Source organism: Aythya marila (assembly GCF_965140915.1).
Source record: "Aythya marila genome assembly, chromosome: 4".
Taxonomy (NCBI): Eukaryota; Metazoa; Chordata; class Aves; order Anseriformes; family Anatidae; genus Aythya; species Aythya marila.
The window spans coordinates 43,530,886-43,552,731 of record NC_139045.1 but is presented as its reverse complement, the minus strand read 5'-3'; the positions used below and the strand labels follow the sequence as shown (position 1 = coordinate 43,552,731).

Sequence of the window (21,846 nt, the reverse complement as noted above, 5' to 3'; positions counted from 1 at the left end):
TCCCCGCCCTCCCTCACCCCCAGCCCCGCCCTCTCCCAGCCCCCGCACGGCGTCACCACCGTCTCCCCGCATGCGCAACACCTCCCACAGCCGGGCGGAAGAAGGGCGTGGTCTCCCCCACACACACCCACCCCCCTCTTCCACCCGCGCCTCGCGATTGGCCCTTTCCACCCCCCGCCCCGCGCCTCCTCCCATCCCGTTGGCCCTACCTCCCGGCGGCGCTTCCCCATTGGCTGCGGCGGCGCTGCGGCCGGGGCGGGGGCGGTGCCCACCGGGAGGTGCGGGAAGGCCCGGGCCGCCGCCGCTTCCGGGTCCGTGGGGGAGCCGCGGCGGAGGAAAATGGCGTAAGTGCGGGGCGCAGGGGGGGGGGGAGGGGGCGCGGGGGGGGCCGTGAGGGTGGCGGGGCCGTGATGGCGGCCGCGGGCGGGCCGTGAGGAGCCCTGAGGGGCTGGCGCGGCTCCGCGGGGGTTTTCCCCCTCAGCAGCCCAAACCGGCAGCGTTAGCAGCAAAGCAGCCCCCTCCCGTGAGGAAGCCGGGACACGTGGCTAGGAGTTTTTGTGTATTTTGTAGAATTTGGAGTAAAAGTGAGGGAAGCGGCAGCCGGAGCCAGGCGCGCAGGGGGAGCGCTGCTTCCACACCAGGCACCCCTTCGGGTCCTCTGTGCTGGGACTCGTGCCCTGCACTTTGACAAATAAATTATCAAAACCGGTCTGTTTTTTTTTTTTTGTTTGTTTGTTTTGTTTTTTGTTTTTTTTTTTGGAGGGGGGAAGGAGGGGAAATCACCTATCACAGTAACTCATTTTTCTTTATCATAATGTTGAAGTATTTAGAGCATCAGTGTTTTCAAAAGGTTTGGGATAAAATGCATCACTGGGTTGTTTGGAGCCTGAATCAGTAGATGTGAAGGGTTTTATTACTCCTTTTGGACGCTGGTACTTGTCTAAACCACTCAAACTAGCTTTTTTCCTCCTCCTCAAGGAGCGTTATGTGTATTTGCAATGTAGATGCTTTTCTAGTAGTTGCTATTTCTCTGTTAGATATAACATATCCCAGCAGGTAGACTGCTGCAAGAATCACTTCTGCATCTCACAGCTTCTTTGAAGAAAGCTTTTAATTTTACCTCCTTTTCTAAGCACACACATTGCTCACGAAGGCAGGCTGCTGTGGCGCAGATGCGGTGTGAGTGGTGCTGCCCAGGCAGCAGCGTGACAGGGGTGGCTCCCAGCTCTGCTCTGGCTGGAGTTGGGCTGTGTCTGCTTGAGGTCGGAGCAGGACATCATTAGTGCAATTAACACAGTCGTTCAGCTTGTTTACAGTTTCCCACTACCGTTGCTTCAAGCACTGGCTGAGGGGTAGGAGCTTGGGCCCGAATCTCAGTTCTTCTGCTGAAAATTATGGCAGCCTTCAGTCAGCTGTAGGATGTGAAGCAAATGCAACTCTTCGGATAGCAGAATTGCTGTGTAAGTGCTATCCCGTAGCTTACTTTGTGTGTGTGCACGCTTTGAGAACAACTTCTCTTCCTTCCCCTTCACCATACTTGTTGATTAAGGACTTCACTGAGCTTCCTACGCTGTCTGGGACCGGCTTGAAGTCTCCAGACCTAGCCGGAATATTTTGGGAGAGACGCCAAGGTTGGCAGCTTCTTGTTTTGTAAAATGCGCTGAATGTGCGCCTAGGTGCTGATAACATCGTGTGCCCTCAGAGGGAAGCTCAGCTGGGTTGTGTTTGCATTTGTGAGACTGCTTTCGAACATCGCTGAATTACGTCAAGCTCTGACTTGGTACCAGCTCTTGCTGGAGACCCTTTGAAAGAAAGTGACCAAGCGGGTAGAACAGGGAAATGCCATTTCTTGGCCTCAAGGACCTGTTGTGGGCATGGCTCCCATAGTGGAGATGTGAAGCATCCGTGCGTGTTATCAGAGTTGATTTGTTTGGACTAGGGGAGTTTACCTCCTCTGCTTTAATCTTGTGTCTTGGGTGCAATTGCAGCTCAGCTATCTTGTAAATGCTGTAGAAACTGGGAGTTATGTCCTCCGACTGGAAGTTAACTTTTAAGGAATGAAATGTGGACATTATTTTATAAAGCAGATTTTGCTTTGCTTTCCAAATTAACAAATACTTGGTAAACACTTGATTTCTCTGAACTGAAACTCTGAGGAATGTCCCTGGTAAACTTTCACTCCCATTTATTTCACCCCCCCATAAATTCTAGTCAGAAGATTAGGGGGATTGGCAGCATTCTTTATTTCACTACTTGCGTCATAACCGTATACGGTTGTTTTTTTCCCCGAGCCTTATGAAATTTTACTTTCTGTTCACGTCTTTGGATACTGTTTTAATCAGCCATCTCTGCAAGGTGTGCCAGAAGAAAAGAGTATTCCATAGGATGGGATTAAATAGCATTTCCTTTTTTCCTCTCCTTTTCTATCAGCCCAAGACCGATATTACTGTGACGTTCCCAGGCACTGAGTAAAATACCTGTTGCTTTCGTCTCCAGTTGCAGGTGTAGGACAGAGCCCTCGTGGCTGCGTTGCTGTTCCCTTGGCTTCAGCTCTCTGCCAGGCGGAGGGGATGCTGGAAGGCCTCTGCTGGCAGCGGGTCCGCCGGCTCCTCATCTTCTTGCCCTGCCCCTGCACAGCTTCACGTGCTGTGCTTTGCCCAGCCAGCCGCCTGAATGAAGCCAAAGCACGATACGGGATCTGCGGCGGTGTTGTGTGTTGGCCATCCACCTTTCAGATGGGCTTCTGTTTTATTATTTTGGGGTTGTAACCCATTTTATATATGCGTGCCTTCTGTAACTTTTTAGTATTTTGTTCCAGCAGGGCTTTTTTTTTCCCCTCAAGCTAAGTGTTAGCACTTCAGGCTGACATTAACACTAGTTTATGTATTTGATGTAACTGAAATGTATTTATAAAGGCTTGATGTAGGTACTTCTGAGTGAGTGGCGTTTTCAGGAACGGAGTGTTTGCTGAGAGCCTGGTCCAGGTTGGAATACTGGGAGCAGGCTGGAAATGAAGCACATCCCCCAGGACTGTCAGATGACTTCCCTCATTTTCCATCAATTACATCCTTTTAGTACTGATAAAATTTGAATAATACATGAGTCAAGTAATTAAAACTTTTACATTTTCTGTTAAGTGTGTGTTTCTCCTCTAAAGAATGCCTGTCTGACCGGGAGGAGCAAGTCTAGGTAACATCGAACCCTCACATCTTCAATTCAATCCAAACATGCACCTGGAAAGCAGGCCCCAAGTATTTTGTGTGGGCATCACAAACTGAGGGCTGGGCCTTCTATCTCTCCTCGCTCTCATTTGCAGCAGGGAGACTACACAACGCCTTAAAAGACTGATGTGAAAATAAACGAGTGGTGATTCTGTCACTGCAGTGCCCCAAAATCTGCTGCTTCTCCTTTCTTCCTCTCAGAAGTCACACAACTTTCTGTGGTAGTGTGCCAGGCAGCTCATAAAAGCTGTAAGTGACATTTGGAACAGTAAATATGTTCTTTATAAAAAAAAAAAGGTGGTTATTATATTTCTGGACTGTGTTCTGGCTTGTTTTCTGGGATCATCATCACAAACCAGTAGAGACATTGAGAACATACTGTAAAAAAGTGCAGAGATGCACGTGGGTTTCTGGGTTTCTCATCTCCACTGATGTGTGCTCTGTCTGGTGCTGGTAAGGGTCAGCTTCTCGTCCACTCCTGTGCTTTCCAGAGGACACCCCTAAGACTTGCCAAGCGTGCTGTTCCTTCAGAAGAACACACTAGCAGCTCGCTTTGAACCCACAGGCACACCAAGCCACCGGTCAGCATCCCTGCAGAGTGCCTGCCTGGTGTTGTGTTGCTGCCCCTGAGGGCGGCGGAGACACCGTGTGTGTGAGGTGGGAGCTGGGGGGCAGCCTGCTCAGCCTGGGGGCAGCCCTCAACCTCTCCACCTCCTCCCTGAGCTCCATCAGGGAGTGCGAGTGGGGACAGAGCTGTGGGGCACCTCCCTGCCAGGCCTGGTGAGGGGCCTGGAGAACAAGGCTTATGGGGAGTGGCTGAGGGAGCTGGGCTTGTTCAGCCTGGAGAAGAGGAGGCTCGGGGGTGACCTTATCGCTCTCTATAGGTACCTCAAAGGAGGCCGTAGCGAGGTGGGGGTTGGTCTGTTCTCCCACGTGCCTGGTGACAGGACGAGGGGGAAATGGGCTAAAGTTGCACGAGGGGAGGCTTAGGTTGGATGTTAGGAAGAACTTCTTTACTGAAAGGGTTGTGAGGCATTGGAATGGGCTGCCCAGGGAAGTGGTGGAGTCACCATCCCTGGAGGTCTTTAAAAGACGTTTAGATGTAGAGCTCAGTGATGTGGTTTAGTGGAGGACTTGTTAGTGTTAGGTCAGAGGTTGGACTCAATGATCTTGAGGTCTCTTCCAACCTAGATGATTCTGCGGACTTCAGAGGAGTTTTGCCCTTGGGGTGAGCAAGGATGCGTGCAGGGAGCTGGGCCACGTGCACAGGGCACGGAGGGTGGAGGCATGTAATGGAAGGTAACGTCCATGGAAAGTAGCTCGTGGCTGTCCTGGAAAGGCTGCATCTCTGCCTCCTAACGCTGCTGATCCTGCCTCTCCATCCTCCACGCCATGTAGATGCCCAAGGGCGACATCAGTAGCTCGTCCTGCTTAAGTCTCTGCCTGCAGCGGCTGTCTGTTGCCCTAAATCTTTGAGGTGCAGTTGCTTTGTAATCAAAATGGATTAAGCACCTGTGCCCTCTGAGACACATGTGCACCCAGTGCAGGCGGTAGTGCTGCCTGTTTCTGCAAGCTTAGGCCCCCATCCTCTGCCTCCTGCTTCTCAGGTGCCTCAATTGAGAGCAGGGGGTGCCGTCAGTGGGCCCAGGCCTCAAAGGATCCGTGGTGGAGCTCTAAAACTTGCAAACGTTGCCTGATGCGGGATTCCTTTGTTTATTTGTGTGTGAATAGCAAAAGTGTTCCAGAAAACTTCCAAGGATATCCATCTTGTGGTTGGGCTAGTGGTGGCAAAATGTGATGAACGCAGCCTTTGTTTCAGCCGGTCAGTATCAGCATCCCGTCGCTCGCGGTCTTGTCTTGCCACAGTCCTACAGAGCCGTAACAGCATTCAGTTTCCTGCCTCAGTGTTGTATAACACTAGTTTATTTCTTCGGAAGTTAGGAAACGTGTAATTTGCTAAATTGGTAGGAATTTTGATGATAATTTCTTAGGAAATTTCTTAGGAATAGATAAATTTCTAGGAAAATCACAAGTTGCTTTCTTAGGGTTGTTAGTGTTGTTCGCTGAGGTGATCCTGACCACTTGGCAACACTTCCACAGTGGTCATGATCACAAAAGGAGGGTTTGATTCTTCTCTTGAAGGGAAGAAACAGACTCCCCCTGTTGTGCTGACAGGCTGGTGTCTCCCCGGTTCCTCTGCCATTCCCAGGTTAAAAGCTCCTAGAGGCTGCCTGCGGAGCATCATCTACTTTGTAATACAAGCTGGCATGTAGGTTTTTTATTAGGGTATTGTGAATGTCTTAAAGCAAATCACCGTACCATTACATAATTTAATTTGCCGTTGTAACGTCCCTTTAAAACAAGGACTTAAAAAATATTTGTGTGTCATGCTGCTTAGTCCTGCTGGTAGGGGAGCTACCGTAGCGGCTGCTTTGTCGCCACTCCTGGAGGCAGTGCCTGGTGGTTTTTCTTTTGTAGTTTTGTGTTTTGCTTAGTACTTTCCTCATCTTTCCTCCCCATTCTGTTCTCTCTTATCAGAAGAGGTAGGGAGCAAATTGCTAGTGCTTGTTAGTGGGGCTGCGCTTGTTTTACTTCAAAACACGGACTCCTAATTCAAGGTACTACTTACCCAGATGCAGGAGAGACAAATGCATTAAAGGGCATTTTTTTTCAGCTTCTCTTCCATGTTTTCTTATCAGGTTACAGTAGTGAGAGATGGCATGGGTTTATTTATTACAGGAATACCTGGGTAAATATTAGTTCCTTTGCTAACACTTAGAAATAGGGATTATTTCAGAAATGTTATCACAGAATCAGCTAGGTTGGAAGAGACCTCCAAAATCACCAAGTCCAACCTCTGACCTAACACTAACAAGTCCCCCCCTAAACCATATCACTGAGCTGCTCAAATCCCAAGATCTTGTCGATGACATTCAGTTTTGTGTTCCCCATCTGACGGAGAGTGTCAGACATTTGACAAGGAAAGGAAACGAAACCTACCTGGATTTGTTTGAGGGCTGAAGGCTGACAGCCAGGCAGGCTGCCAGAGCTGGAAGGTGTTTAAAAAAAGAAAAAGGGAAGAGAAAAAGAAAAAAAGAAAGAAAGCAGAATGATCTCCTTGTAAGAAGGCTTGACAGATGATATCCAAGGGAGAAAACTTCAAATGAAAGTAATGCAAGTAAAATAGCGCTGGATGATTATGAATGTTATGGAATTGAGCTACTCCCTGTTAATCACACTTAATTAATATAACCCAGTTGTGAGATGATTTGTGGCTGTTTTGAATAAGCGCGTGAGATCAGAAGGACTGAGTTTCTGCTCTCCCTGTACCGGTGACATGATGTAGCCAGTTTTTATAAGCCGATGCAAATCCATCGCAAAGCGAGGGAATTACTGGGCACGCCGGATTAAGAGGTTATGGAAATATTTCATTGCTCTTGAAGGCTGCCTGGCCGTGCACCCTTGAGCTTTGCCTTCCAGGGGTGCAGGGGGCTGCGCCACGGGCCCCAGCGTGCGAGGAAGTGGCTGTGGGGTGTGGGATGGCAGTGGGATGGCTGGAGCAAAGCCCCACTGCTGCCTCAAGCAGCAATGCCTGAGGGCAACCTTGTGCTGCGTTAGGCAGCTATACCTGAAGGCAGCCGAATTTTTCATCCCTGAGTTTTATGGCATGCATGGGGAGAGGGTGTGTGGTCAGGGGGCTGCATGGCTGCTGCTTGTGGCTGCTGCTGCTCTGCTGAGTGAGCTGTACTGCTCTGGGATGGTTTCAAGACAAGGGATTGAACTTTTATTTTGTTTTGTTTTGTGAATTAAACGTTGGTTTAGTGCAGTTCACAAATGGGGAGTGAAAGCTTTGTACCAGGTTTAACTACCTTTCAACTCCTGGGCATCTGCATATATCCATAAACAGTCTGCAGCCCCCAGAGTCTGAGATATTTACATGTATGTACTGCTTTCCTCCCCTACAGAAACAAATGGACTAGATGGTCTTGGAGGTTTCTTCCATCCTAGTAAATTTCTGTGAAATCAGGTTTCCTCACTCAGTTGCTTAAAGATGTGAACAAATACTTCCATAGGTCTCTGTTCCCTTAGGAATTAAAACCTGAACTTCTGAATTGTTGTCCTGGGCTAGGACTTTTGCCCCTTTGTTGGTACGAAGAACTGCCCTGCTGCCTCTTCTCTCCAGTGTCACCCGTTAAAATGAGGAGAAAAGTTCATATGTAAGCACTCGGGGGAAAAAAACAGGAATTAAGGAGCTGGTTAAGAAATGCAATGGTACATGAACAGAGATTTGAACAGAAATGACCTTTAGGGAGTGGTGCATCTGTGCAAGAAATAGCATGTGTCCTTTTTGTTTTCAAATGATCCGTTTGCCATCCTGCACGTTAGAAGTAAGTGGTAGAAAAGACGTGAGTTACTGCGGGATTAAGTTACAGCACGGAGTCGAGAGATTCTTAATTCACAAGCGCAATAGAGCAATTATCTTGAAATAAACTGCAATTAATGCTGCTCTGAAAGGAACATCTTACGGAACAAACCTCTACTAAGCGAACACAGTGTGCACTTAGTCTCCTGTTACATTTTTAGAAAGTTTAACAATTTTACTTCTATGTTCAGTTGCCTTTTAACTCAGTGCTATGGTACACCAGCCTTTTAAACTTGTTTGCTATTATTTGCTGTACAGGGCAGTCAGAGTACTAAATTTAGAGAGCATAGTCTGGGATTTTGTTGATCTGCACTGTTTTAGGGAAGCACGTGCCTGGAAACTTCGTTTCAGCAGATAGGAGTGTTCTGCTCTGGGTGGAAATGTTTCTGCTCTAGAGGAGAAAAAAAAAAGGATAGCTGAGAATCATAAAGATGCTACTGAAGGAATAAAATGTATTCACATTTGTGTGAAGCAGACTGTTACACCACGTTAAACATTCCTAATGTTCTCCACACCGTGCTGTACTTACTACTCTTTTTTTTTTTTCCTTTCAGTTCTATAGGTGCTGACACAGCAACAGTTTAGCAATGGATCAAAGGAAAAATGATAGTTTTGTCCCAAGTATCACACAGCTGGAGGACTTCCTAACAGAACATGACTCCAATGTTGTTTGGCTGTTAGTAGGTAAGGTGAATTTATTCTGTTTTGGGTAAGTGTTGTTCTTTTGTTTGTGTGTACTTTTAAACATGCTTCTCAAAACGTTGGTATACCAATAGAGAAATTCTGGCCAAAAGACATCAAAGCATTGAAAACAGATTTTTACTTGCCATATAACTGCTTAGTGATGTATGACAATGCTATTTAAGTAATTCAGAAAGAAAATACAGTATTGTTTTCAATACTAATATTGCTGGGACACTCAGGAGTGAAGTCCAGTGTGCAGAGAATGATGCTCTGCAACTGCTGCTCTGCAAAATAAGAGCCCAGGGAGAACTCTCTGCAAAATAAGTTTATTTTAACACCAGAATAAGCTGTTGATTAACAGTAATACAATGACAGGATTGGCATTGTAGCACATGAGAGGCAGATACAGTAACTTCACTCTACAGATATTTAATACAGCATGCATCATTTGAATCATGGTATAAAGACACTTGTGTTAAATGACATAACTTTTACACCAAACTTTGTGTCACAATAAGCCTTTAGGCACAGGGTGCTCAGTTATAGGTAGTTCTTGTAAATGTACCTTAGTTAGACTTATGTTAGTCTTTATAACACTGGTGCTGTTGTTTATAGTTGTGTGTAGGAACTTGTATTTCCTGAACATGTGAACGAGTGGGGCAGGGAGAGCAAAATAACCATTGAGTTAGATTCAGGTCTGGATGAAGGCGTTAGACGTATGTTGAACTGTGACTTTTACAAGAACAAGCAATACCTGCTTTTCAGCCTTGATTCCTAGACCCAGAGCAAAGGGCAGCAGAGGAAAAAGTTTCATTTTTGACTTTTGGGAATTGGGTGTGTGTGTGTTGGCAATTGGTGCACTGCAATTATTTTTCAGTGGGCCAAGTTGAATGAAATGGATATAGGCAGATAGCTGAAGCTGCTTCCAGAATATTATTAATTTTCACTTTTAATATGTTGAAGTGGAAAATCTGCATGCAACGTAAATTTTAAGTGTAATCCAGATGAAGATAAGAGAAGTCACCATGCCAGTAGTTGCTTGTGATAAAATATGGAAAGGACATGGAACAGATCTGCAAATTCTGTCTCCGGAAGCTTTGAATTAAGACCTAGGGGTGTTCAGGTCTTTCACCAAAGAATAAAAGTGTCAAATGGCAGTCTGCAGATTTTTTTCTTCCTCTGGTTTTCACTTTCTGCACTGGATTTACAGAACAAACAATTACTAGTACTACTTGGGAAGTATGTAGGACATAAGCAATTCCATTTAACAACTATAAATCAAACCAAAGGCTTTGCTTAGCTTTCTTATTTGCTTGAGCATATTAAATGTACAAATTTATGTTCCAAGGAAGAGTGGGTGGAACTTCAAGACATAATCTAGTCTGTTCCTTTTTTCTAAAGGTAGATTGATCTATGTACATCTATGCAGTTTTGGGGAGCTGCTGATCTCTTCATTTGTAAGGGGGTGCCTGGTATTCTAAAAACAATGACACAACAGAAAATTCTGGGTAGCCTCCTGTTATTATGAAGTATGGATACAAAGGCATTAAAGTAATGTTCATTAATCTTGACCCAGTTTCAACCAATCGTTCCTTCCCTGCTTTCATCTGCTGACCTATGGCATCCTGTTAAAAGAGAACAAAAAAAGATGTCAACAGTTTATCTTCTGTTTAATCCTGAAACAGCTAAATATTGATTCAAGTAAGAGGTGATGAATTTCAGAAATGAACATGCTCTTCAAAGAGTTGTTGCACAATTCTAGCACAATCTGTTTTAAAAAAATCACATGTAGTGAAATGTTTCAAATATAATTTCCAAAAATGTAATTGCAGTGAAGAGGCTTTTAAAATCAAGGAATATAATAATGAGATTAATAGAGTTTATAGGATCTGTCATTTAGTAGTGGAGACGAAATTTGGTGAGTGGGGGAAAAAAAAAGGGTAAAATTTGGGGCAGATGTGAGACAAGTTATATAGGCAGTGTATAGGACTGTGGTGCCTGGGAAGTGTATTGGTTTGCTGATTTTCTTCAGAATGTCACCTTGAGAGGAGACCTTCTTGGCTTTAGGTTAAGTGCCTAGATGAACTTTAATCTCAAATTAAGTTTTACGACTGGAATGAGACCCTTTGAGTGTGAGTCATGCCACCTTTCTCCTTCACTGATAGAGCAGCTTACTCATCTAAAAGCAAGGTGAGGTAAATGCTGCCCTTGCAGCGTGCCTTCTCTGAATGCCAGCAGCACTTTCTTTTCTGGGGTTTCGTTTTAACCCTCCATGCCTTATTCCTGTGGAATTACCACCCGTGCAGAGCTTTGACCTAAGATTTGATTTGTTTTACACGGCAAGCAGCTTACTTGCCCAGGTGTATGTGCTACTTCAGTTTTGATTAGACTGGATCCCTTTTCCAGTAACAAAAAGACAAAGTCATACAAGTCTTTCTCTTCTCCCTTCTCTTCCTCGTCTTTTGACAAAGTGCAGGCACTGTGGTGGAACAGATGACTGCAAAAATGTTAAGGTCTAGTAAATGAACAAGTCTTTTTTAAGTAAAATTTTTATCAATTACCTGAAATCTCTGCAGAGTGAAGACATCACACCTGTGTGTTTTTCTGCACTTCAGTTTTCCCATAAAAAGCACAATAAATCTGAGTTTTTAAGTATAGAATAGATATAAAAGGAAAACTTTTGTTATAAAGGTCAGTTAATATAACAAACAGAGGTACCTTAAATACAAAAATTGCATTATTCCCTATTCTGCTCTGGACTAAGCAGGTTGATAATTTATTGAGTGAGAGTTAGAAGTAGTCCATTCCCTGGCAGCCCCATTGCTTTTGGGTTTGTCCTTCTGGAATCTTTGAGAACCCTTGTAGTTAGAAATAGGTTACCAACTCCTAATCAACTAAAGTGAAAATTACTTTGGGGATTAGCAGACCTAATTTTTTTTTTTTAGCATGTTTTTCACGAGATTGCTTTTTCCTCTTTCCATGTTCCAACTGTTGACAGTTTTCTGCTATCCCATAGACTGGTCTGTTTCTCTCGAGGTCCAGCAGCTTAGGAAATTCATGTAGTTTCAGGTGTGAGAGTAAAATTGTCTGTGTTCAGGAAATTTAAGTTACAATTCGTGGTTTGGAAAAGGGTGGAGAAGGAATGTCGTTTGACTTCTGTAGATCATATTTTCTTAGGTATTTTGAAATACAATGGTTGTGTGGCATAATGCTTGCTACCATTTGATCTGTGAAATTTAAGAGGATAGGAGATGACAGTGAAATGTATGGTGCCTGTCTCCTGCCCTCAGTAGGCCTGTTCTTCAAATTGGGGAATAAAAGACTGTACTTTTCTGAAATTTGCATTTTGCTTTTTTCCCCTTTTCACAACTTTCTCATACCCTCCTTCCCATTGAAATGCCTCATCAGTTTCTTTTTTTTTTTTTTTTTTTGAGAGTGGGAAGAACATTATACTTTATAATTTCAATAGGTAAGGGTTTTATAGTCTTAATAGGTAAGGCTTTTATCTAGGCCAGAATGCTTTAAAAATATTTTAATTCATTGTAATCTTTCAACAGCGACAATATTGTCTTGTGGATGGATTATCTACCTAACTTATTATAATTCCCGGAACATTGGACTCATTCTAACATTGGTTCTGAACAGGCTATATAAGCATGGCTACATCCATATTGGTAAGTGAAGATTGCTGTAACGCTGTTGCTTTTACCTACTGCTTTTTATTATACTTTGATTTGCTGAAAACCAAGTGGAGGTAAAATTACTGTTACAGTAATTTGGAAATGATCAGTATGGTTTTAATTTAAGAAAGAAACAAGTTCAATGACATGCTTCAGGAAATGATTTCTGGTTTAGGTAGGAAAACACCCTCTTTTTCATTGTCTAATTGTTTTGTATTAATGTTCACTTGATGGATTTTTATTGTCAGGTGTACTTTTTTCTGTTTACTCTTTATACTTAGGTATGTAAAGCCTGTATGTTTCCCATTACCTTCTCAAAGCCCTATATCATTAATGGTCCGCCTCCTAAGAGGAGGTTGGTCCCAAGGAGCCTACACGAGCTGCTTGACTTTGCCTGGTGATTTGGTGTTCAGGGGCACAGCTTCCCACTCCCCACACCTCTGGGGCTGGTTATATGGCATCTGAAGCAGGCGGAGAAACTGTTTGGTTGGGTTCAAAGGAGCATGGTGGTGTCTCAAGGCTTGGCTCCTTGTTATAGCAGTGTCCTTGCTTTCTAAATAAGCTGTCAGAACAACTAATAATGTTAGTCCATACTGGCAGTGTGATACGTTGAATTTATACTGGCTAGAACGTTTCCATCAAAATCCATTACATTTTTTTTCTTTTTTTTTCTTCTTTTTTTTTTTTTTATAATTTTAAAACACTTTTGAATAAAACAGGTCAGTACAAATCACTTGGGCACTCACCCACATTACAAAAATATCTGATGTTGAGTCACAGAGGGCTGTATCCCACAACCTCACTCTGACTGCACTTCTGACTTTCATTTATTCTTGCATGCCTTCCTCTCGCTGCTTTCCAGAATGGCTACTACTTTACTTCTGGACTTTTCTGCAACTATTGATCATAAATGGAGTGTTAACTTTAAAACAAACAACCAAAAACCACAACCTCAGCCATACCCACCTACCAAATTGACCCCTGCATTAATTTACATATGTCCTCAAGAATTTAAGAACTGTAATCCAAACTAGCTTCAAATCCAGCTTTTTGAACAGCAGTGTAGCTGAAAATCGTACTGGCTGCTACACTTGATCTATAGGCTTTTATTATAATTTCTATGTGAAACTGCTATTAAGTTAAGACAGCTGGACGTAGCTAGCCAAATATATGGTGTTCTTTATCAACTTAATCAGTAAGAAGAACGTAACATTAATTAAATCCCATGATTAACAGCTTGGCTTCAATCAATTAGTGGTGGTTTTTTGCTTTAACAAATCATGGTTTACTTACATTTGTGAGTGAAATGAAAAGCATTAGGAAAATTACGGGCTATTGCAATACCTGCTGATCTTTTCATACTCATTAATCCCTTCCTGCTGTAAACACAATTTGTCAAAACAATTGCACTGAAAACTTCATAGCTATTTAAAATTTGAAAAATTCTTCAATCAGGAATCTATATTTCTCTAATATAGTTCTTGCATACAATAGCTTAATAGGAAAATTGTTCAAAATAGCTTCCCTAGATCGTCCCACAAAGTTTGCAAGGTACCTGGGTGTTCCTGAGTGACTTGTGTTTCTCAGACGGTCAGTTGTGTTGTTGGATGACGCCAAACCTGACACCTCTTAGAGCCGTGTGCTTGTCATGTGTGTTCTAAACCTCTGACTTCCTTTCTCCTCTGAGTGTCAATGTGTTTTTGAAGTTCAAGATACCAAGTAAACATATTTCAGATAACTGACCACTGTATTCTTCCTGTTCAGAAGTTAAAGCATCAACAATTTCAGGCTAACACCCTGTAAATTCTCTCAAATTAGGTTCCTTTTCGTTCTCTGTGCTGTCTGGAAAAGTCATGGTTCGAGAAATCTATTTCATCACAGAAGACATGTCTATCAGGTACGGATTTCCAAGGGAGTCACTGTTCTAAACACTGATGTTAAATACAGAAAATGTGTATGTCGAAGTAACACATACCCAAGTGCCATTTTACAAATGAGTAGTACGTATACTCATATATGTTAAAAATAAACTATTTTGATTAAAGTGTTTTGACATTCTTAGAGATGCACATTTTGTTAGCTGATCTGCTGTTTGAGCATTATCAATTGGAAGTGAGTACTGAATAAGATTCTAGTGGCCCTTAATATGTGTAAAAGAAAACATTTTAGAGTTTAAAGGAGAACTGTTTTTAATTAATGGCTTGCAGTCCACACTCTTGAGCTTAAGTCTTGAAGATTTGCTTCGGCCAAGTAGTTTGGCATTTGTATCCCAGAAGTGAGAATAATTTGTTTCATGAACTGCAAACTAGCAAATAGTTTATAACTTTGATTCCTATCATAAAAGTTGTACAACACTGAGTAGACAATGGGTATACATGTAGGTTCTATACAAGTTCAGATAACGTGGTAATTGTATAATACTGTACTATGAGACTCACATTTCTCTGTGCCTTACTATTGCTTGTACACTGTTGAAATTGCAGATCTCTGCAGTGCATAAGGCAGCACATCATGCAGCTACACATAGGATTTTGGATTATTAATCTTTTAACTTCTGTTTTATCTAATTTATTTAATTTAGAATCCAGGATGGATTTATCATATTTCGCTGGTGGAAGATGTACAACCCTAAGCAGAAGCAGCATGGTAGGCATCTTAAAAAAGCTTAACATTTTAAATTAAGTTTACAGGTAATCTACATAAAAATATTTCCTTTGCACAATTGCGTGCATGTAGTTCAATTGTTATTATGTACCCGAAGTACATCAAAACATCAGAAGGTAAGAGTTCTTTTAACCAGTTCACCTACGTTAGTGGATTAGAACAACACAATGAAATAAATAAAGGATTTATAGTCAGGGACTCAAGGCCTTCTCAAGACAACGCTATTAATCTTAATAGTAGCCTTCATTAGCTGTAGTCTGAGCATAATTGATTCGGTATTGAAGTTTATAACCATGACAAATAGAGACTTCTGAGGTTCTGAAACTTGATTTTAGTTTTCAGGTTTGCTGTTCTGTCAGTATTTTAGCAGAAGTGTTACAATAAGGGATATTCTTTACTGTTTGATAACCCTGTGTCTTGATGACATCTGTCGTCATAGAAGTGCAGAAGTGGGGAAAAACTCATTTATTTTTCTTCCTTATCTATGGCTGAAGGAGGCGTAATACTGGATATAAGAGATTAATTGTATCTGCAGAAAACACTTTGAGAAAACATAAATAACGTTGTGATGTGTGCTTAGACATTTATAGGATTAGAATCTAGTTGGATGAGTGTCTCAAGGGCTGCCTCTCTTGACTTTTCAAGTGTCACAGTTCCATTGCTAATTCAGGGAGGTCCAGAGGTGGCATTTGTATGCCGCTTGAGGAGGGCACTAATTGAGAAGGTGACTGAACTTTGGAGGGCCTTCTTTCCCCCCACTATGCCTCTCTCCCTTGGAATGGCCTCTGATTGCATGATGCCTCTTAGATTTGCCAGGAAGCTTATACAGTTGTTGCTTTTTCAGTACCAGCTCAGCAGTGGTAAGAGTACTGCATACACGTTATGCAGGTAGATATGAGACACCTTTCAAAATACTGAGATAAAACGGGGAAGGTTGCCCATGTTTTTTTTTTTTAATCGAGATTTGCATAATACAAATTCTTTACATTGTAAGAAGACTAATTCAGGAAGTAGAAGCTAGTCTTAAAGTTAATTACATTCTTGTAACCACAGGTTATCATCCAGCAGGTTTTCATAGAATTTTTTTCCATCTGCTAGTTAAAACATATTTCTCTAGTGGCTTACAGAATGAAAAACGAATTGAACTTATTGCAGTAAGGATAGCTGTGTCTGTCTTTGGTGGTGTTTTTGCTTGGCAGTGTTCCAAAACTTTAACCATTTCTGCTGGCATTTAGGACTGCATAATTAGCAGACAAATAATCCAAGTAATTGAGAAGATTAGAGGTCTATAGGTCTGACAACAAAATAATGTGAATAAAGTGCTCTCTTTAATAATTGCTTTCTCTTAGGAAAAATAACCCTGCTTACTTTACATTGCAACTATTTATCAGAGATTATTTCATTTTTAAAAGGAAAATTAAATCTTCAAAAATTCTTAGCCCGTTGTAGTATATTCTTCCCCATACTTTTTAATCTGCTTCATCACAACCCGGATACCTGACCAAATCACTAAGGCTGCTGCTAAATTGCATCCTAAGGATTTCTCTGGTTTCTTTGAGGATTACTCTTGCAGCTGTCACAGAGTGTTTGGAAAACCTGTTGTAGCTAGACATTACTGATGCATACCTTTGTTTCAGATCCCTCATAAAAGGAAAAACAAAATAGACATGAAATGTGCCTATAGGAAAATGCATAGACTGAAACTGGCCTATTAAATATTTTAAAATGCCACCAGATTCTTGTAAAAACACAAACCTTAAGTCTTCTAAAATTTTTGCTTGGAAAAAGTACATCTTTTGAAGGCCTAAGTGTGAGCAGTAAAGATTAGTTCATGTTTTTCTGTTTTATCTTGGTTTTGGAATTTTGCACCTGAAGTGCTGGGTGGTGCAGTGAGGAATGGAGCAGGAAGGGGAATTTGTTGTTGATAGCAGTGATAAACTTGGTCTTGTTAGTATAAAAACAGTGTGACCTCAGTCTGTTTTCATTTTAACAAATTTAAGGATGTTGGCCATGGTGGGTTTTTGTTGTTATTTATTCAGAGAAGGCTAGTGAAGGATCCTGAAGTACTCATAGACCTCACTAAGGCGTTGCATCTGGGTGGCTCCCAGCACGTACTGGTTATGGGACTATTCCTCCCCAGGTGCAGGACTTTGCACTTCCCCTTGATGAGCTGCATGATGTTGGTCCCTTTCTCTGACAAGTACAGTCAAGATCTCTAAATATTTGCTCTTGGGTAGATACACAATGGGCTGCTGGGTTCCTTCTCTTGCTCCTGATGACAGCAGTGGTGGTAGCTCCGGCGTGCTCATTTCTAGTGTCTGTGGGGAACGTTGCCTTCAGTTTAATCCCTGTGAGTTACAGATCGGTGACTGCTGTCATAGCCATTGATGCTTCAGTTTCCAAAGGTGTGTTTGGCTTAGAGACACCAGATCAGATTCTAGAGCAACTCAGATCTCCTGAGTAAATGTGTAGTGGGCACTCTTTCAACTAGGTAGTCGGGGGGAGTTGTGTGAGCATTTTCCTCACGTTAACTACATAATTAGGTCATACTATTCAAGGTGAAAGTATATCTCAAACAGCTCTGTATGTAAACAGCAGATGTTAAACTCACTTTTCTGTATTAAAGAGCCAAGTTGCTACTACAGTTAAAATTTTAAATTCATGAAAATGTGGATTGACTACATGAAATCAGTATGCTTCTTGTTAGTTCTCCGTATTTATGCTTTCTGTTTCTCTATAAAACAAAGATGCTTCTCGGTTTGGCACTGAGGATTCAGTGCTGTGCATCAAGTGATTTTGTTTGTTTTGTTTTATATGTGAGACTGAATAACCCTCATTTACCATTTTGTGCATCTCCTTTCTGGATTTATTTTTGCATTGTGACCGAAGGGTGAAATTCCCTTCGGGTTTTATGCTTTGTGTACAACTGCTTTATTTGCAAAGTTTCATTGATTTGCTTGGAATGGCATAAATATTTTGTGTGCTTTTTTTTTTTTTTTCTTTTCTTTTTTTTTTTTTTTTTTTACTGTTTCTTAATATGTTGTTCGGCAGCTGTTAACAGAATCACAGAATCACAGAATTTTCTAGGTTGGAAGAGACCTCAAGGTCATCGAGTCCAACCTCTGACCTAAAAACTACCACGTAGATAGTTTTTTGCAAAATGTATGCATCTGTAAAACTGTAAATACTTAAAGGAAATGTTGGGGTAGAATTAGGAACTCTTTTCCTACTGTTCATTTAGATCCAAAGGCAGAAACAAGACTGTATATTATGGTGAATGACTTTGAATTTCATGTGTACAACCGTTCTGAGCTTTATGGACAACTTCAAGAATTATTTGGCTTGGATCCCACAATAATTCCAGCAAAGAAAGATGATGAAAAAGCACAAGTGAACGGAAGGCAAAGAACACATGCCAATCTTGAAAGGTAAATTATTATTCATTTTGCTATTTTGTTGATGCTTTGTTCTGCGAAGTGCTGAACTAATTGGGTAATGTTTTGTTAACATATGCTCTGGAGGCCAAATGGTTGAAGCACAGTGGAGAGAGAAATTGCATTGACAGGCCTGACAGCCTGAATATTTTTCCTTCCCTCAGACTTCCTACCACAACAATTAAAAAAAAAAAACACAACTGAACAAACCAAATACCCCTTGTTTAATGATCAGAAAAAGGTTGAAAAATCTATTTGAAGCACTCTGTAGAAAGGGAGGAGGTGTTGAAAAGGATTATGCTTGCAGAATAATAACGGCATTGCTCAGTAGAAGTAACAGTCCCTCAGGACACTGAATAGACAAAATGTGAGGATCCATATGGTGTTGTGAGGACTAAATGGTTTTTGAGCGTTACACTCAGGCTGATTTGCATTACATTTTTAGTGGTGTATGATTGCCTGTGTAAATACACAAACTTAATTATTTTTTTACTCTTTCTGGGTACCCCATAAAGCATGGTGTGGATGTACAGAGTTCCTCTATTTAGCTTATTTGTAGTGGTGTCAGGTATTCAATCACAAGCCTCTTTCTGGACGGAATCACCTCACACTGATTTATTGGCAAGGGGACAGAAGTTCTAATGAGACTTGAGTCCTTCCAATGCTGCTGGCCAGGCCAGTATGTGTTACTAAATTATGTAGTAGGCTGCTTGCAGCATGCTGTGGCAGTCCTGAATCTGGGTAGGGGCTGTGCCTTCGAGCCAATCTCTTCATAATTCTCTTTTAACACCCTTACCAACACTTGCATGAAGGACTTTTCCCTTTGCAAAGTGACAGATCCTTCACCGAAGACTTAAAATGAGTATTTGAGGTGTTTTTAGAACAGACCAAGTTCCCCTTAGGAAGATGTATTTAACTTGCTCTGTGTTAAAACATGGCGTGCTTGTTTTCTACCTGTATTAGCTCACAATACACCAGCACCAAAGTGTAACTGGACATGCTTCCAGGCTCTGAGTCTGTAGGCTGCTAGCAGGTCCTTGAGAGGAGGCACTCTCATGGGAAAAAAGTATTCCCCAAGAGCTGTGCACTGCAGATCCCTAGAAAAAAAAAGCTTGGTTAGTTCTTCTGCAGAAAAGAGAAAATAATAAAAACAATTTTTTCCGTAGTGTTAAAGTAAAAACAGAATCTCAAGACCCTTCTTCTTCATGGAGATCGCTTATTCCTGTCATTAAAGTCAATGTGAGCACGGTAAGTCAAACAAGTCCCTGATACTCGTAAAAATCTCATCAAAAATACTCATAAAAATCAGGCTTGTGCCTCATTTTTCTTTTACATTCTATTTCATTTTTGTTTTCAGTCATGATTTATAATAGTTTTGGTGCTCATAGAAACAAAGTTATGTTCTCTATTTTGGGAAGTACTTGTTTCTTAGGCTTGTAATGATTTCAAGAATATCACGTAATTAAGCTAGGTAATGGGTGTTACACATTTTTTTGTTTGTTTGTTTCCATACATCTTTTAATAGGGATATTTGGCCATTTTGCTTAAGAGTTAATGCTGCCTCACAAAAACAGGGAAACTGTTACTGACATAATAGGATATAAAATATTGGAATGTTGTGCAAGGTGGTATTTTAGTTATGCGCAGGTTATGTACAAGATTTTGGTCCCTAATCTTTGCATAGGGATGGTTAAACTGTATTATTATAGGTGAATTATCTATACATATATGCAATAAGCAGTGTATTACAATCGATTGGGTCTTCTTTTTAATTTAGGGTCGCTTGGCGTTTGGGAATCACTATCAGCCACAAACACTTTGTATTAACTTTGATGATGCTTTTTTGACATATACCACAAAACCACCTTCGAGCCACCTTGATCAGTTTATGCATATCGTGAAAGGAAAATTGGAAAATGTTAGAGTCATGCTGGTTCCGAGTCCAAGATATGTTGGTCTTCAAAATGATGAGTAAGTTTTGCTGTTTTTTTTTATTGCTTAGATTCCTTATTTCATAATTTATTTTAAGAAAATCAAGACAAAGTTGATTGTGTTTCTGTGACTTTATTTTTCTTAGTGGGTTTAGATGGCTGGCATTTTTAACACCCTGAGGTTATTAAATGTTGGATCTTTGAAACTGTTCATGAAAAAAAGAGTTGGCTTTCTGTCATTGCAGATTGTTTTGTCTATTATGCTGTATGATTAGTATTCCGTATTTAGTTATTATATTCTTTCTCTTGGATATTATAACTATATGCAGGCTTTGACAACAGTAGAAGTTTAGGATTTACGCAAGATTTAAGGTGTTTAGTTCTGTAGAGGTGATTTGCATATAGTTTGGAAAATGATTAAAAAAAAAAAAAAAAAAGAAAAAGAAAAAAGGGAAAAACAGCACAACATTTGATGTAGTAGAAATGAGGTTATCTTCTGAAGGCAGATTGCTGATCCTTTTACCTCTTCATATTCTGTTCCTAGACAGCCAGGTTTATGAGGCTTTAACAAACTAAATAAAGCTAACACAAGCAACCAAAAAAATGGGGTGCTTGCGTGATGTATTTTGACACTAGGTTTCAGGTTTTATTACACTTGAACCAGATAGACATTCATGTACATACTATATTAATACTCTCGATACGGTATGAATTTCATAGCCAGAATTTTCTGCATCATCTTATTCAATGCTTATAAAATTATATATTCAACAGATAATTTGGACAAAGCTGCTAAATTTCAAAGTCTTTCACAGGTCTTATTTGGTCAACAAAAGGTAAATAATGCATACTATCCTTGGACAATTGCATGTATGCATTCATGTTAAATGGTTTTATCTATCTGTATAGCTTCTAAGCAACAGTATCCAGATAATTAATTATGATGCTTCAAAATAAACTGTGCTTCATTTGACTTTACCTTGGTTGGATTTGTATCAGCCAAATCCTGTCACCTATAAAATACCTTTATATTTTTTCAGTTTTAAATAATACTCAGTGGGTATATACAGAATCCCACTCTTCAAACATGACGACAAAGCAAACTTCTCCAACTAATAATGAAAACAAGCTAACAACATTAAAACAAAATAGGATTAAGATACTGAAACTATTAGCTTTTTCTCGTGCTTCCGCTAAGTATTTTCCTTTTATGCTATTACCATCCCTACAGCTCCTGATGGCTGAAGGATAATGTGCGCAGAAAACATGTGCCCTAATTTACTGCAGATTCAACAAATGACCCAGTTCACTGAAAAATGGGAATGCTTTTGAATCCTGAGAGCCTGCCCTCTTGTGCTTCTTTGGCTTAAAAATTAAGCCGCGTGTCTTAACTTTCAGAAATTCCTGCAGGCAATATATGTATAGAAAACAGTTAAGTGACAGTGAAATTTGTAGCACACCAACTAATCAATACAAACATCAAAAAGCAGGCTTGACAGCAGCGATTTATAAAGGAAACCTCAACACCTCCACCACTTTTTGCAAATAAATACTCTGAAACACAAGTTAAAGAAAAGTGCTAGGAAAAGCAGGTCAGTATGAGTTTGGAGATCTGTGACTAAGTCAGCATGCTCAAAGCGGAGGCTTCAGGTAGATATTAGGAAATAGTCTTGGATGATGATGGTAATGACAGTGGAGGAGATGATTATCTAACCCGTCTTTGTGAATGGCCTGTGGTGGGGTTTCTAGGGTTCTGCCACCTCAGTCAGGTGAGGTGTAACTAACTATTCCTGCTGAGGGAGGAGAAGA

The 21,846-nt window shown here is 41.1% G+C and overlaps 1 protein-coding gene across 10 annotated transcripts in view; it reads left to right on the top strand.

The window, feature by feature from the left end:
- The first annotated feature begins 216 nt into the window (after window positions 1–216).
- Window positions 217–21,846, top strand: part of BLTP1 (bridge-like lipid transfer protein family member 1) — a 113,736-nt gene continuing 92,106 nt past the window's right edge. For all 10 annotated transcript variants that reach the window (XM_082758885.1, XM_082758886.1, XM_082758883.1 and 7 more), the window contains exons 1-8: window positions 217–344; window positions 8,199–8,328; window positions 11,886–12,002; window positions 13,827–13,905; window positions 14,590–14,654; window positions 17,914–18,100; window positions 19,273–19,354; window positions 19,884–20,077. In XM_082758885.1, coding sequence (XP_082615011.1) covers window positions 8,232–8,328; window positions 11,886–12,002; window positions 13,827–13,905; window positions 14,590–14,654; window positions 17,914–18,100; window positions 19,273–19,354; window positions 19,884–20,077 — 821 coding nt within the window. In that variant the 5' untranslated portion in view covers window positions 217–344; window positions 8,199–8,231. The remainder of the gene's footprint in view (window positions 345–8,198; window positions 8,329–11,885; window positions 12,003–13,826; window positions 13,906–14,589; window positions 14,655–17,913; window positions 18,101–19,272; window positions 19,355–19,883; window positions 20,078–21,846) is intronic.